This window comes from Anguilla rostrata, chromosome 13 (genome assembly GCF_018555375.3).
Source record: "Anguilla rostrata isolate EN2019 chromosome 13, ASM1855537v3, whole genome shotgun sequence".
NCBI lineage: Eukaryota > Metazoa > Chordata > Actinopteri > Anguilliformes > Anguillidae > Anguilla > Anguilla rostrata.
Window position 1 is genome coordinate 7,295,783 of NC_057945.1, and position 16,793 is coordinate 7,312,575.

Consider the following 16,793-nt stretch of genomic DNA (forward strand, 5'->3'; position numbering starts at 1 on the left):
ACACACACACTTATGCACTTCAGAAAAACACACTTATGGACACAGACACACACATTGCCAGCAGCCATACCACCACGCACCCTGCTCCTGCCGACTGGCTGAAGCTAAGCAAGTGTGGGCTTGGTTAGTACGTGGATGGGAGACCACCAGGGAATACTGAGTTGCTGCTGGAAGTGGTGTTGGTGGGCCAGCAGGGGGCAATCTTCCCTCTGGTCAAATAAACCCCAATGCCCCAGTGCAGTGACGGGGACACTGTGCTGTAGGAGATGCCGTCTTTCGGATGAGACGTTAAACCGAGGTCCTGACTCACTGTGGTCATTAAAGATCCCATGACACTATTCGCAAAGAGTAGGGGGTTCCCCGGTGTCCTGGCTAAAATCCCAGATCTGGCTCTCGCAAAAACTTGCCACCTAATCATCCCCTGATTTAATTGGCTAAAAAATGTTCTCTCCCTCCAGTGGAGCTGCTCAGTGGCCAACAACAGAGGATTGTGGTTGTACTGGGCTGCTCCCAGGTGTGTATGTGTATGAGTGTGAAGCAGGGCGTTCCTGTAAAAGAGCATCCGTGCTCAGCGAACCTACCCTGGGTAAATAAAGGTTAAATATTTTTTTTTTTTTAAACACACATTTCTGGACACAGAAACACACACATGGACACAGACACACACACGCATGAACACATACACACACATTTACGGACACAGACACACACACTTATGGACACACACACACACTTACGGACACAGACACACACACGCATGGACACAGACACACACATTTCTTGACACAGAAACACACACTTACGGACACAGACACACACACACATGGACACAGACACACACATTTACAGACACAGACACACACACTTACGGGCACAGACACACACACTTACGGACACAGACACACATTTACAGACACAGACACACACACTTATGCAGACACAGGCCCCTTGTCTAGTATTAATTAACACACGCGGCAGAGCTCGCAAAGGCAGTGCAGGGGGCCTTATCTTCCATCTCAACTAAAACTCAAAAACAAACTAAACAAAATCTATAAATGTCATCTACAGATCACCATTGATTTTTTTAAGATTGCTCATTTATTTTTAGGGGCTTCTTGGAATACAGTTCTTGTCATAATGTCATTTTCTAATCATTTCTGTGCGTGTGTGTGACATCGGACGGCGTCAGTGGGGTTCTTGAAAAAGCGCAATATCATGCTGAACGTATTAGTAGCGCTGAGGGCCAGTGACCGCCGCGGCGGAACGCACTGAGCGCGCTCAGACGTCCTCATTAGGGGCACCGCTCCCAGTTCCATTAAAGCGGCCCAGGTGCGCGCAGGGAGGCGTGTAATTCCGAACCCGAAGGAGCCGCGCGCGGCGCTCGTTATAAACGCATAAAGCCGAGCGGCGCCCGTCTGCCTCTCCCTCCGCAAGCTGGCGTCGGCCGCGAGCGCCGAACAGCCTGATCCGCGCGTGATTAAGAGGACACGCGATAGGGCGTTTCCACGGCGCTACCCGTTCAGACCCCACACCTGGCTGTCTGTCTGTCTCCGACACGGCACAGATGGAGAGCGATGCGCACGCAGCGCATATACCTGACGCTTCGGCTGCATCTAAATTACGTCGCGCGGACGTGTAGATAATCGACGACGCCCGGGAATAACACTACTGCACAGGTCAGGAACGTGAGGGAAACAATGACATTACCGCTGTCATTCTCAGGAAAATGGGCAGGTGATTTATCCATAAATGAGCAGGCAGCATTGGCCAGCAAGTCTTCAAAGAGAGGACTGCAGTGTCACTAGCTCTGAAGATGTGACTACATTCTTAAAAAACTAGTTTCCACACGTCCAGATCAATGTATGCCAACGTCTTCATTTGCATATGCATATGCGAGAAAGGCATGCAGTTCTTAATGAATTGATTAGCCACATAGCACCCGCTGCTAATGTAGTGAATTTCAGAGAAAATGTCTGAACACAGCTCTCGATGGGTGGGATCAACTGAGCGGTGTAAAAACTGAGACAGTATGAAGTGGTTTTCTGCTAATTAAACTTAAGGTTAGTGTGCTTTGCATTTGCGACTTTCAATTAAACCTTTTTTTATCTTTCTTTTTGAACCTGTGCCTTGAAATAAACGGGTTTTGACATTTATATGTTAGGTTTTCCAGACAAACCGACACAAAATGTCACAGATTTTGACTATGTGGGATTGCAGGGCTACACAGTGTTTCAAATCGCAAGATTTCTGAGCAGAAATGGTCACATTTGTGTTTCCTTGGAAATCAGGCCGAAGGAGGAAGCCAGTTGACACTTTGGTCTTTTTTGCTGTGTTTTTTTCCAGAACTCATGGTGCTGCAGCAGGCATAGGCTCAGACAATGGTGTTGGCTTTAACATACATAGACTAATACATTTAAATGAACATTAGTCAGTAGCACAATACTATTTACAACATGACTAACAAAAATAAAAATATTGTAAACCTAACTGTTGATTGTGCTTGTTTAATTTCATTGTTGATAAAGCTAAAGCTAACACCAACACAAAGCTAAAGCTCACACTAACACAAAGCTAAAGCTCACACCAACACAAAGCTAAAGCTAACACTAACACAAAGCTAATGCTCACACCAACACAAAGCTAAAGCTAACACTTACACAAAACTAAAGCTCACACTAATACAAAGCTAATGCTCACACTAACACAAAGCTAAAGCTCACACAAACACAAAGCTAAAGCTCACGCTAACACAAAGCTAGAGCTCACGCTAACACAAAGCTAAAGCTCACACAAACACAAAGCTAGAGCTCACGCTAACACAAAGCTAGAGCTCACGCTAACACAAAGCTAATGCTCACACTAACACAAAGCTAAAGCTCACACCAACACAAAGCTAAAGCTCACGCTAACACAAAGCTAGAGCTCACGCTAACACAAAGCTAAAGCTCACACAAACACAAAGCTAAAGCTCACGCTAACACAAAGCTAGAGCTCACGCTAACACAAAGCTAATGCTCACACTAACACAAAGCTAAAGCTCACACCAACACAAAGCTAAAGCTAACACTTACACAAAGCTAATGCTCACACTAACACAAAGCTAAAGCTCACACAAACACAAAGCTAAAGCTCACGCTAACACAAAGCTAGAGCTCACGCTAACACAAGGCTAAAGCTCACAATAACACAAAGCTAAAGTTAACACTTACACAAACTAAGTTGAACAGAAGCACTCCCTGGCAATATCTAGCACAGCTACTATAAGGAGGAATACACTGGTATTCAAAAAGATTCATATATATTTATTAAAATATAAAAATGGGTATGTTGTCCCAGCAAAGCTCAAAACGAAATGTATTTATTTATTTCGTTTTGAGCTTTGCTAGGACATCATACCCATTCTTATATTTTATAATAAATAAATAAAAATTATATAACATAATCATATATATACATGATTTATTCTTTCATCCGTCTATTCTTCTGATTTAGAATGCTTTACCACTCTGCTCCTGGATTGATTTCATGGAATCAGAGTAAATTCATAAGTAGCTCTATCTTTCTTCAGCACAGATTGGCACTGGTATCAAATAACACCAGGGGAGTCAATGGCAGCGTACACATCGGTGTCATCCAATCACAAACTTGTAGCTTGCCCCGCCCCCTCACGTGTTAGGTCTTCTTCAATTGGGTGGAATAATGAAGGGGGTGGGGTGGGGAAGGATAAATAATATAAGATGGCCCTGCACTACAAAATGGCATGAGCAGTATGAAACTGGGGAGTTCCAGGGAGAGTGAGAGAGAAAGCAAGAGAAAGAGAGAGAGAGAGAGAGAGAGAGGGGGGGGAGAGCGAGAGAGAGAGAGAGAGAGAGATGTAATGGGAGTAAGCCAGTGTGCATGCTTAATGAGAGACAGAAAGCTATGTATGCTGAATGCAGCTCAGAAACACCTCCTCCCTCAGTCCCCTCCCCTCAGCTGGGCTAGGAGTGATCCACCCAAAAACACCAGCGGCGATCCAGTCACACAGGCCTGGGGTCCTCAGACCTGGGGTCCCCTCTGTATGCTTCTTTACCTTCCAAACCAGCTGCACAATCAAAGGGATGATTTGGCCTCATAAGCTCTCCAGGTAATATTGGGTCAGTGGTAGCTAAGCAAGAACTGTATTATTCACATTTAAATCAGTCAGCCAGACTAATGCTTCCATTCCAAGCAATACGCATTAAAACAGAAAATGGTCCGTTTTTAAAAAAATCAATGAAATCAGGCTGGCTGATATCATCATCGGGGTCCTAATTGCATCTGGCCACCTGGTTACTGAAACGAAATGAAAACATTCAGCCCCTGCACGAGGAGATGAGGTAACTGAGCATACAGTGGGGGGGGGGCATAGTGCCAGGTTTGGGGACCCCTGCCGGAGACCTCGAGAGCCCGTTCTCGCGCCCCGCCCCTCGGTACCTGCGTTTGAACGTCAGCACCACGCCCAGCAGGATGATGACGAACATGAGGATCCCGGCGATGACGCCCGCCATCTTGACGGTGCTGTCCACCTGCTTCTCTGGCTCCACGGCGTTGGAGTTCTGCGTGGAGGCGCCTGCGGTGGGGAGGGAGGGGGGGAGGGAGGGGGCAGAGAGACATCACAGAGAGGGGGGGAGGAGTTTACCTAGCGACCGCGCGCACGCACACGCTCACTACGACCACATGGGAGGAGAGAGAGAGCGAGAGAGAGAGAGAGAGACAGAGAGAGAGAGAGAGAGAGAGAGTGAGAGAGAGAGAGAGAGAGAGAGAGAGAGAGAGAGAGAGAGAGACAGAGAGAGAGAGAGAGAGAGACAGAGAGAGACAGAGAGAGAGAGAGAGAGAGAGAGAGAGAGAAAAACACAGGCCACCACAGCACACGCACGGGCATGCAATATTCCGTGGCTGTGCGGGACACATTTAACTGGCATGAGTCGTGGAAGAATGAGCCAGACGTTTATACCGGTCTGTTAGGCATGCTGCTGTATCCAGGGGCTTTAGAAAGGGAACAATCGGGTCTGTAATCTGGGAATGGACAAGCTATGACCACTGTTAGGTGACGTGACTTCACAAAGGAGCACAGGTTTTGACGAATGGGGGGGGCGGCGATGCACATGCATATCCGAGCTGGGCTCGTACAGGGGGGACACACAGGGGCGGGAATGATTTGGGCGCTGATGTATTGTCATTTCTCTCACTGACATGTCGTGTCAAGACAAATAAATCGGGGGGGCGGGCGGCAATGTTTTAATGGAATTTCAAACCCATCCAAATGTTATTGCGCACAACAGTGCCACATGTAAAAGCAGACCCGGCGTCTATGCCTGGGGCAGGAGAGGGGGATCATGGGAAGAAAAAGCATGGAGCTGTTTCAATGAGATGGGATGCACATACACACACACATGCGCACACAAGCACATGCACACACACAAATACACACAGACACACACATACACTCATACATGCATGCACACAGACACACACACACACACACACACACACACACACACATACATACACACACACAAAGACATCCTTGAGAATGAGAAATAGACGCATGTCCTGGATGGTGGTGGAAAAGAGAATAAAACATGACTGAGTGACTGTGTAACTGAGTGATGGAGTGATTGTGTGACTGTGGGTGACTGAGAGTGACTGTGAGTGACCATGTGATTGTGAGTTACTGACTAAGAGTGTCTGAGAGTGACTATGAGTGACTAAGAGTGACTGTGTGTGACTGTGAGTGACTGTGAGTGACTGGGAGTGACTGTGTGTGACAGAGTGATTGAGAGTATCTGTGAGTGACTGTGTGTGACTGAGAGTGATTGTGTGTGACAGAGTGTTTGAGAGTGACTGAGAGTATCTGAGAGTGACTGTGAGTGACTGTGAATGACTGTGAGTGGCTTAGAGTGGCTGAGAGTGACCAGAAGTGACTGAGAGTGACTGTGAGTGACTGTGAGTGACTGTGTGTGACTGAGAGTGATTGTGTGTGACAGAGTGATTGAGAGTGATTGAGAGTGACTGTGAGTGACTGGGAGTGACTGAGAGTGATTGTGAGTGACTGAGAGTGTCTGAGAGTGACTGAGAGTGTCTGTGAGTGACTGTGAGTGTCTGAGAGTGATTGTGTGTGACTGTGAGTGTCTGAGAGTGACTGTGTGTGACTGTGAGTGACTGAGAGTGCCTGTGTTTGACTGAGTGACTAAGAGTGACTGTGTGTGACTGAGAGTGACTGAGAGTGATTGTGTGTGACTGTGAGTGACTGAGAGTGATTGTGTGTGACAGAGTGTTTGAGAGTGACTGAGAGTGATTGCGTGTGACTGTGAGTGACTGAGAGTGACTGTGTGTGACAGAGTGATTTAGAGTGATTGTGTGTGACAGAGTGATTGAGAGTGACTGAGACTGAGTGTGTGTGACTGAGAGTGACTGTACTGAACTGAAATCTTCCTTAAATGACCTCAGGCAACTCTAACCAGTTTAAAAATTACAGCTGGAAATTGGCCTTGACCAGAAACCACTGTTTTCTTGTCTTTTTTTCCCCCTGGTTGGAATAATGTGAAATCGTACTGTTCCAAACAACTTAACAGCCAACACCTCTGTGATGCGCTGTGTGTGACTTTGGCAGACAGAGCCCAACAGAGCCCACAAAAACCATAATTCTGCAGGCAGTTCCACTTCAGCACGACCGCCTAGCGCGGCCGCCATTAAGGCCCACCGTACACAATTACAGCACCGTAACATGAGAGATGCAAAAACCCGCTGTTAAATTGCGTCGCTTGGATTTAGTCCTGTGGCCTGGATTTTTAAAAAAACAACTGTCCCTAGCAACCACACACACACACAGGTCGTATACCGAGTTCAGTGGGTTCGTTTTAGCGACCGCTAAAATCGCCAAACTATTTTTTGTGTAAAAAGAAGAAAAAAAAGTTCAGCTCTGAGTATGAGATATTAAAAAAAATTCTGGCTGAATCCTGTTCCGTTTCTCCCTGACCACAGTTAGCCGCAGAGCACCAGCTTGGACAAACGTGACCATCCGTAGCGTGGCGTGCTGTAGCGGTTCTAGAAAGGTCTGTGGTTCAACTAAAGGCTTTAGGGTCAAAATCAATGACGGACACTTCTACTGCACACTTGGTACATGACCCAAATTTATTCAGTTAAGTAACCCGGCTTTATAAATGTACGAGAAATGGAAATATCCATGCAAGTCAACTTCTATATGTACATTTCTAGAGAAAATGTAATTTTGAAGAAAACTTATTTTTGTCAGCACTTATCCACTACTGCAAACATCTACTGTACATGTGGTTGGGATGGTGACACCTAGTACTTATTTTCTTGACAGGTGCATATTAGAGACTAAACTGTTTCCTTCACAGGTACATATTAAAGGGTCTAAACTGTATTTCCCGGAAAGAACTGCATTGGCACAACAGGAGCAAGCACAGCTACAAATGATTTACTCCCGTCAATACTGAAACACAAAGTATTTAAATTTCTTACGAGGAGGTCTGACCTCAGTAGTCAATGTCAGCGCACCGCGTACTTATTTAGCGGAAAGTGTTCTCTTATAAATAGTGCAGATCTCGTTTGAATTCTGAATCTTATTTCAAACACGGACTTATTATTTACAAATTAATAGATTTGTTCATATCAAATCAATCACTGGCTCAGTTCCTCTAGGTCTTATTTATATTGTGACCCTTTCTGAGTGCTTTGCTAATGACCTTCAGTTCAGTGGGTCTTTAATGTTTGCCAAAAGCCAGTTATTACAGTCATGTAGTAAGATAGAATAAGCCATGTGAAGATTTATGAAAATTTGCTAGGTAGTATTTCATTATTTAATCTTGAGTGATGTGCAATGCTACTTGGCCAGCACAAAGCAATAACTATTTTTTTTGGATGTTTCAGGAGAGAAGAGTGTCATTTAATGACTGTATGGCTAAATGGAAAAACTAAACCATGTTAAACGATTAAAAGCACACGAATGCACTGATTCTGTTGTGAGCGTGAATCCATTTCATCTCTTCACTTCACTGGCTTCCCTTCGCAAAAAAAAAACCCAGAGGGCAAATATCCTTTTGAACATTCAATCAAAGTCACTCCCTTTCCATAATCTGGGAACAATAGAGAAATAAGGTCATTTTTGGCTGAGAGGACAAAGGATGTGCAAAAAGGCTCTCTCTCTCTCTCAAGCCAATCGCAGTCCCCTATAGAATTCCACGGACAGCCGTAGCATTAACGGCAGGTTTATAGCTCCTCTGCCGGAGCTCTGTATAATTTTTTAAGTCGCGAGCGGCGCTATTAGAAAACGTGCAGACGCGGTAAGCGAGGGCTCGTAGCGGAAGCGGATAAAATTCTGACTCGGCTGAGGAGTCGGTCATTATTTCCCATCAGCCAGTGGGCTCGACAATCCCCCCGCGCAAATGAGAGGTGGGCAGGATCCTCCTCATCCTTCACGGATGTCACGGAGGCCGGGGCGGGGATTGGATCGGCGTCTCCCCTTCCCGCGAAAAATGCAGAAATCCATTTAGCGGAGATTGCGAGATTCCGCTCAAATTTGCCGCGGGCCCTTTTTTGCCGCCCGCCGAGCAGATGGAAAATAATTTGGCCTGTGTGGCGGAAACCAGCGCTCCCCTTCCCAAACCGCCAAAATGAGAAACCCGCGCGGAAACAGGCTGAATAGACTGGAGTAACCCAGAAAACACACGCCCAACAGCATGTGCTGCACAGAGCGCTGATGAGTTTGTGTGAGTGTGAGTGTGAGTGTGTGTATGTGTGTGTGAGTGTGAGTGTGAGTGTGTGTGTGTGTGTGTGTGTGAGTGTGTGTATGTGTGTGTGAGAGTGTGTAGGTGAGTGTTGTGTGTGAGTGTGAGTGTGAGTGTGGTGTGGTGTGAGTGTGTGTGTGTGTGTGTGTGGTGTGTTGTGTGTGTGTGTGTGTGTGATGTGTGTGTGTTGTGTGTGTGTGTGTGTGTGTGTGTGTATGTGTGTGTGAGTGTGTGTGTGTGAGTGTGTGTGTGGTGTGGGAGTGTGTGTGTGTGGTGTGAGTGTGTGTGTGTGTGATGTGTGTGTGTGTGAGTGTAGTGTGTGTATGTGTGTGTGAGTTGGTGTGTGTGTGTGTGTGTTGTGTGTGTGTGTGAGTGTGTGTGTGTGTGTGTGTGTGTGTGAGTGTGTGTGTGTGTGTGTGTGTGTGTGTGTGTAGTGTGTATGTGTGTGTGTGTGTGTGTGTGTGTGTGTGTGTGTGAGTGTGTGTGTGTGTGTGTGTGTGTGTGTGTGTGTATGTGTGCTTGTGTGTATGAGTGTGTGTATGTGTGCTTGTGTGTGAGTGTGTTCACAGCTGGTTCTTTCTGAATGGCTTGTGTATCCTCAGCAGCTGTGCTCTGTTCTCAGCGCTGATTGAGGGCAGGAGTTCACCCCGGCAGGACGGAGGCTCATCTCTCTGTTCCGCCGGTGCTCCGACACCACGGCGGCGCCGACGCCGACCCGCCATCGGGCCGTTAGCAGGAGGAGCGGGGCTGAAAACACAGCCCCTGAACGTTTTTAACCACGACCCTGCCGGCGAGAAGCCTCTTTCCCGCGGACCACGCGACAACAGGGTTCGCCTCAGCTGGAAGATAGCGAGAGAACCTCCCTTTCCATGCTCATAAAAACACCTTTCATTGAACAGTGTTGCTGATGACATGATTTATTTATTTATTTATTTATTTATTTATTTATTTATTTATTTATTTTTCGGCAATATAATTATATGTAACGGAAATATGAGAGTATGTTGCAACAGCTAACAAATATGCAGTATTTTTGAAAATGTAATGTTAAAATACAGATTCCATAGCAATTTATTGAAATTTAAAGAAAAGATATTGCATTTCCTGAAAGCTGCAATAATGTGTACATTGGCTATATATTGTGAAGTGCTGCAATATCCTGACAACATTTTATTTCATTACATTGCATTGTAATATTTTCCATTTTTGTGAGGGCCTGTCACTTTTAGGACCCTGTAGGTTTACAGCATGGTTTAACCCTACAGGGTCCTAAGGGGAAGATGACACAGTGACACGCCAATTAAAAGCATCGCCACTGACCCAATGAATTGGGCATGAAAGTGTCCATTTTTGGAAGACGCGAGACTGAATTGCTGACACGTTTTTTTGGAGTTTTGAGTAACCGCGGAAACGGGAACAGGCTTGAGCGTCGCGCGTTGGATGAGGTGGGGTCGAGCTCGCGTTCGGGGGGAAGGAACCGAGGCTGCGCTGTTTAGGGGGGAATCCCCAAACTCACGGTTTAAAGGATCACGCTCCCAAATCAATATGAGACAGCTACACAGACCCGGATTGGACAGGCTGGGGTCTGGAGGGAAACCTAATTTAAGGGTCCCCTCCCCCTGTCTCCTGCCGGCCCGTACTGGCTAAGCACCACCCTGCAGGGTACTTCAGTCCCAGGCCATCCCGTCCAATCCCATCTCGAGACCTGGTGCAGCTCAGCCAATGGCTGGGGAGGGATTGTTCTCTGATGGTTTTTACAACTATGGAAGGACTTTCCCCCCAGTCCTTCGCACTGTGACTGGACACAGCTCCGCCAGACTGGAGATGGTCACCAAGGAAACCAGTCGTTGCCGTTGAAAATCCCGCCTTAACCTCCGTTATCAGCACTCTTAATTTCTCATTTACAGTTCTTTGACGGTTTCTTCTTTTTTTAGTTTATCTTTTCAGGAAATGTTTGCAAATGGTCTCTCTAACTCCCACTTTAACTGGAGGAGATCAAAGATTAATGTGTCAAGCTCCCTAAAGACAGCAATCGTTCGGTGCATTATTTAAAACCTCTTGATCCGCGGTAAAAATCTTAATCTTCCCGTGATTAAAAGCTCACCACACACTGACTCACACTCGCAGGGCTGGCTGCTTGCCAAAGTGGATATGCAAATCCTTTTATTTTGGCTCGGGGTAAAATTAAGTATCAGAAAGGTATTGTTTTAAACCCACAATATTAAAAAAATAATCCCGTGCATTGAATGGGAAGAATTAGTTCAGCAGGCTACCGTGCTCACAGAGTAGCGCCACTAGCCTGCTTTTAGCTCTGTGCAAAAACGAAAGCATAGGTGGAACTTTATTAAAAGAGTGGCTGTGCGGAGGGCTGATATATCAGCATGGGGGGGGGGGGGGGGGCACAGTGATTGGGAGTGTGGGACGGGGCGGCGGTAAGAAGGGTTGTGGAGGACGCTGTTAGCGGTTGTTCTCTGGTAGCGTACAGGGCCGCGACAGGGATTAGCGCTGTAGCGCCTGAGTGTCGCTAACAAGATTAGGATCTCAGTGACGGAGCAGCAGGTCAGATGGGCTCAGATTAGTCTTTCTATTTGTCTAATCTGTCTGCAGAGTAGACCACGCATGGCAATAATGTACAGGTCTATCTGTACTGTAACTCGCTCATAGCAGTAGTATATAAACTGCACTCACCGGTAATGCACAGGTCTATCTAGTTTAAAATGCACATAGCAGTAATACACAGGTCTAGCTGCAGCAGTAATGCGCAGGTCTAGCTGCAGTAGTAATGTGCAGTTCCAGCTGCAACAGCAATGCGCAGGTCTAACTCCAGAGGCAATGCGCAGGTCTAACTCCAGAGGCAATGCGCAGGTCTAACTGCAGAGGCAATGCGCAGGTCTAGCTGCAGAGGCAATGCGCAGGTCTAACTGCAGAGGCAATGTGCAGGTCTAGCTGCAGAGGCAATGCGCAGGTCTAGCTGCAGAGGTAATGCGCAGGTCTAGCTGCGGAGGTAATGCACAGGTCTAGTTGTGCAGGCCTAGCTGCAGCGGTAATGCGCAGGTCTAGCTGCAGAGGTAATGCACAGGTCTAGCTACACAGGTCTAACTGCAGCAGTAATGCACAGGTCTAGCTGCAGTAGTAATGTGCAGTTCCAGCTGCAGCAGCAATGCGCAGGTCTAACTCCAGAGGCAATGCGCAGGTCTAACTCCAGAGGCAATGCGCAGGTCTAACTGCAGAGGCAATGCGCAGGTCTAGCTGCAGAGGCAATGCGCAGGTCTAGCTGCGGAGGCAATGCGCAGGTCTAGCTGCAGAGGCAATGCGCAGGTCTAGCTGCGGAGGCAATGCGCAGGTCTAGCTGCGGAGGTAATGCACAGGTCTAGTTGCGCAGGTCTAGCTGCAGCGGTAATGCGCAGGTCTGTTTGCACAGGCATAGATGCTGTGTAATCTGCGTGCAGCAGTTAGGCCGCAGGAGCGGACCGCGCTCTCTCAGTGAGCGTGCTCTAGAATCCTAGCGCTCACCAGCGTTCTGGCCGGCCCCCACGCACAGCGGTTAAACTGCACCGATGGGCGAACGGCAGATGTGCACGCCGCTGATTTTATCTCCTCCTTATTCTCTAAATTTCATTCAGTCGCTTCCAATTATCTAAACAGCTGTGTACACCAATGTCTGTTAGCTCCTTTATTGGACCACGATAAAAAAAAAAAATTTTCCCCAAAGGTTTTTCTACAGCTGTAGCTCACGACTTCATCAAAAATGTCAGATGGAATGTGCCCGACTGGACCATTAAGAGCGGGAGCTGACGTGAAGTCCTGGAACGGATTTGCCTTGGTGGTGCACCCGGATTCCTTATGCAGAGGAGGCATGTTCCAGGAACTAGACTGTAACCCACGGGTTTTAAACTCCTGTTCTGGTGAGTTGGGAGTACCTACAGGTTTTTGTGGTTTCCCTTTAATCAGCAGCCATTTTTGGCCTTTGAAAGAAGGAATGTGGACTCGAGCCAATCAATGACTTAAGCTCATAAGCGCTGAAAACATTTTAAAAAGCAGACAGTCTGGCCCCCCCAGGATTGGAGGTTGCGCTCCCTGCTCCAGCCTTCTGGCTGACACAGATAGACACCAGACACTTTATGACACGTGGGGCTTTGGAACAACTAAATTAGATTTAAATGACAAATATTGTCATGCGAGATGTTAGCATTTCGCATATACTGAATATATATCATAAAAAAGAATGCCTCAGTCCTGTACATCTTAATCATATAGCAAGATTAGCATAAAGTAGTGAATGCACATGTATAAAATGATTTCATTTGACACGGGGGGGGGTGGGGGGGGTTCGCTACAAATTGTTGAGCTGAGTAAATGCACGTTTTTCTTATATTTTTGCAATATTGCTAGTCGACAATCTGTCCCCCCCCCCAAAGATTTCTTGGGTGGTAATTTGCGGCAAAAATAACCACACCGTGCAAAAACCCATCTGGGGATATTCGATTGTTATCACAATGGACTTCACAGCGGCACGCGGTGAGGCAAAGCGGCGTTTCTGCCGACGGTGGCCAGCATTCCAGCTCAGTCATTTCCCTGTCACACATGCATCCCATAATAATCACGTTACGCGTGGCCATGAAAACCTGGGAACGATTTACGCAACCGAATGACCTGGATGTGACCTTACCAAAGTTATCCAACCAGGCAATTATCCGGGGCGGTCCGTCCGTTCGCGGCCAGGTAAAGACATTCGGGAAAGCCAGCAGGAAGCGCTGACGTGACGGCAGTCGCGGCCGTAGACGCGCGGGCCGCCGTCGCCGTATCGTAAAGCCGGACGGGAGCGCGGAATTTAAGAAAAAAAACAATCGCTTCGTTTTTTTTCTACCGTCAGCTCCATTTGCGGTTCGAGTTAGAGTTCAACCCAAGTGTGAAATAAAGCACCGTCTCTTCTCAGAGAGCTTCGCATTACCGGAAATCGCCCGCCGTTTCCCTCCCGTTAAAGGAGAATCGCCGCCTTCGAGGCGTTTGCACGTTTTGGGAGCCGCTGAAAAACGCAGTTTGGCCGCAGATTGCTAGGTGTCGGAATTACACATTTTTTTGTTCTTTCTGAAAGTGGACGCTGCTCAGATTTTGCGGCCTTCTCCCCTGCAGAAGCACACATGTAGTTAGGAAAATGGTGAGCATTGTTGGAGGCTGAGTGGCCCGTTCTCATCATTGCATTATGTTATACGTTATACTGACAGGTGTAAATATGCCACCGCTCGCATCAGACGCTTCGTTAAAAAGCGATTTCCTCGTTTGCACGGTCCCTTAATTCTTGAATGTTTGCCTAGCGCTTCAATCCGAAAGATCCCCTTTACGAAGCTCGATAATTCCATTCTACGTTTCGGCACCTTATTGAGGGGGGGCAGCGCGCCTGTTCGTCCCCCCTCCCCTCTTCCTTTACGCGCATATGCTCCGCCCGCAGTTAGCTCCGGTTCAAAAAGCCCGAGCCGCGTTCCACCGCGCCCGGTTTCGGAGCGCACACGCACGTGCAATCTCGCTGATGGAGTTATCCGCCTTAATGGCAGCGAAGGGTATTTAAATTGGTTTGCGGGCAGCTGACATAATTAGCAGAAGCGCGGTTGACGGATAAGCCGCGGCCGCGAGGAGAACAGCTTGTGCGCCGGAAGAGCGCCGCCAACGAAATCTGCTCCGCGGTCGCGCCGCAGACAGCTTTTCGAGATATCCCTCAAATGGAAGAAGGCCAGCTCCCTTCTGCCTCCGTCTAAGACATGAGCCAGTGTTTATGTACGATATATTTCTTACGTGGTGCCTCTTACGTGGTGCCTCTTACGTGGTGCCCACCCCCCCCCCCATCCTAATCGGATTCTGTGACACGTGTGACTTCCGCTGTTGTTTTGGGACGGGGCGGGAGAGCCTGCGTTCTCCTCTGAAGTCCGTCGTGTCAAACGTTGTTACTCGCGGATCTGAGGACGACGAAGCTTCGCGCGCAGCTCAGCGGGAGGACCCGCGGGGCGCCCGGCTGACCGGTGGTGGGTCGCTGCTCAGTGATAAGAGGCTGCCGTCCCAGACCGACTGCTACCCTCCCGTCCCTCAGTGAAGCAAGCACCAAGAATGCCTGTTCTCCTCATCATGTGTTCTTATGTCCTAGATGGGCTGAATGGCCTGTTCTCCTCATTATGTGTTCTTATGTTCTAGATGGGCTGAATGGCCTGTTCTCCTCAGCATGTGTTCTTATGTTCTATGTTCTAGATTGGCTGAATGGACTGTTCTCCTCATCATGTGTTCTTATGTCCTAGATGGGCTGAATGGCCTGTTCTCCTCAGTATGTATTCTTATGTTCTTATGTTCTAGATTGGCTGAATGGACTGTTCTCCTCATCATGTGTTCTTATGTCCTAGATTGGCTGAATGGACTGTTCTCCTCATCATGTTTCTTATGTTCTAGATGGGCTGAAGGCCTGTTCTCCTCATATGTATTCTATGTCTTATGTTCTAGATGGGCTGAATGGCCTGTTCTCCTCATTATGTATTCTTATGTTCTTATGTTCTAGATGGGCTGAATTGCCTGTTCTCCTCATATGTATCTCCTTATGTTCTTATAGTTTCTAGATGGCAATGAATAGATTTCGCCGTAACACTGTGTTCTTATTACCAATGGCTAATGGCCTGTTCTCCTCATGTATGTGCTTCTTATGTTCTTATGTTCTAGATGGGCTGAATGGCCTGTTCTCCTCATTATGTATTCTTATGTTCTTATGTTCTAGATTGGCTGAATGGACTGTTCTCCTCATCATGTATTCTTATGTTCTTATGTTCTACATGGGCTGAACGGCCTGTTCTCCTCATCATGTGTTCTTATGTTCTTATGTTCTAGATGGGCTGAATAGTCTGTTCTCCTCAGTATATATTCTCATGTTCTTATGTTCTAGATGGGCTGAATGGCCTGTTCTCCTCATTGTGTATTCTTACGCTGTTAACAAATGTTTCTTTATAGTTTTTACTAAGAACAAAATGTTAAGTAGCAAGATTATACAGACGGATAACAAGCTCTTTTCTGGATTAGACCACAAAGGCCAATGCATGTTCACAGTACTGTGTGTGGCTTCAGTTCAGACTGGAATCTTCATTCAGAGGGGACAGACAGGGTGAGTGGTACACAGTAAACGCACACAATGCATCATGGGTGATGTCGTTCATGTCAGTGGAGCAGACTTCGGGGGCTTGGGGAGAGGAGAAGCTGTGCTTGTCGTTTCGTTGTTTGAGGTTTTGCTCAGAAACCTATTGTGCTGACCCCCAAACATCAGTTTGATAGGGGGAAAAAAATATTATTTCAAATTTCATCAAGTTAGATGAGATTAAATAATATTAGAAACTGGATGGATGAGGCACCCTCTGGTAAATCTCTATCCATTGTATTTCAAAAGACATTCTAGTGCCACATAATTTGTGACCTCGTTAGTTTCAATTCAAAGGAAAATACATAACTGGCCAATATAAAACCTGGGAAACAATGAAAGTCAGATTGTTCAAATATGAACAAGAATTGGGCTGCTGGTTGTTCTTCAGGAATTCAAACAAACATCACTGAAAAGAACTTGACATGTCTATATTTTCTTGTCATTTTTATAATCTTCAATTGTCCAATTCAAAGTGTTGTTTTTTTGTCAACCCCTTTAAAGCCGGAGGGTTTTTTTCTTCGCGTATGTGCAAATAACAATGATAATTTAAAAGCACAATACGTCACTGAGCAAAACTGCAAGGATTTTCAAATGTATGTCAGGGGTTTTTTTTAAATGAAGCAATGATGATCATATTAAGAACGACAATACAGATTCAGGGAACCAAGTTGTTTCAATGGGCTAAGGTGACGGCAGACTACACCTTTGTGGATCAGACATGCAAACCAATGCATTAAAATGTCAAAAAACAAAAACGAAATAATCAAACAACTAAAAATTTAAACCAAAGGAAGAAACAGCAAAATAAAATGAGCAAAGTAACAGGTAAGTAAAAAAAAAAAAAAAAAAAAAGA

At 46.6% G+C, this 16,793-nt stretch overlaps 1 protein-coding gene across 1 annotated transcript in view; it reads right to left on the reverse strand.

Moving 5' to 3' along the window:
- ptprt (protein tyrosine phosphatase receptor type T) overlaps positions 1-16,793 on the reverse strand; it is a 301,390-nt gene that overhangs the window by 93,287 nt on the left and 191,310 nt on the right. Inside the window, exon 15 of the mRNA XM_064305091.1 lies at positions 4,456-4,591. Coding sequence (XP_064161161.1) covers positions 4,456-4,591 — 136 coding nt within the window. The remainder of the gene's footprint in view (positions 1-4,455; positions 4,592-16,793) is intronic.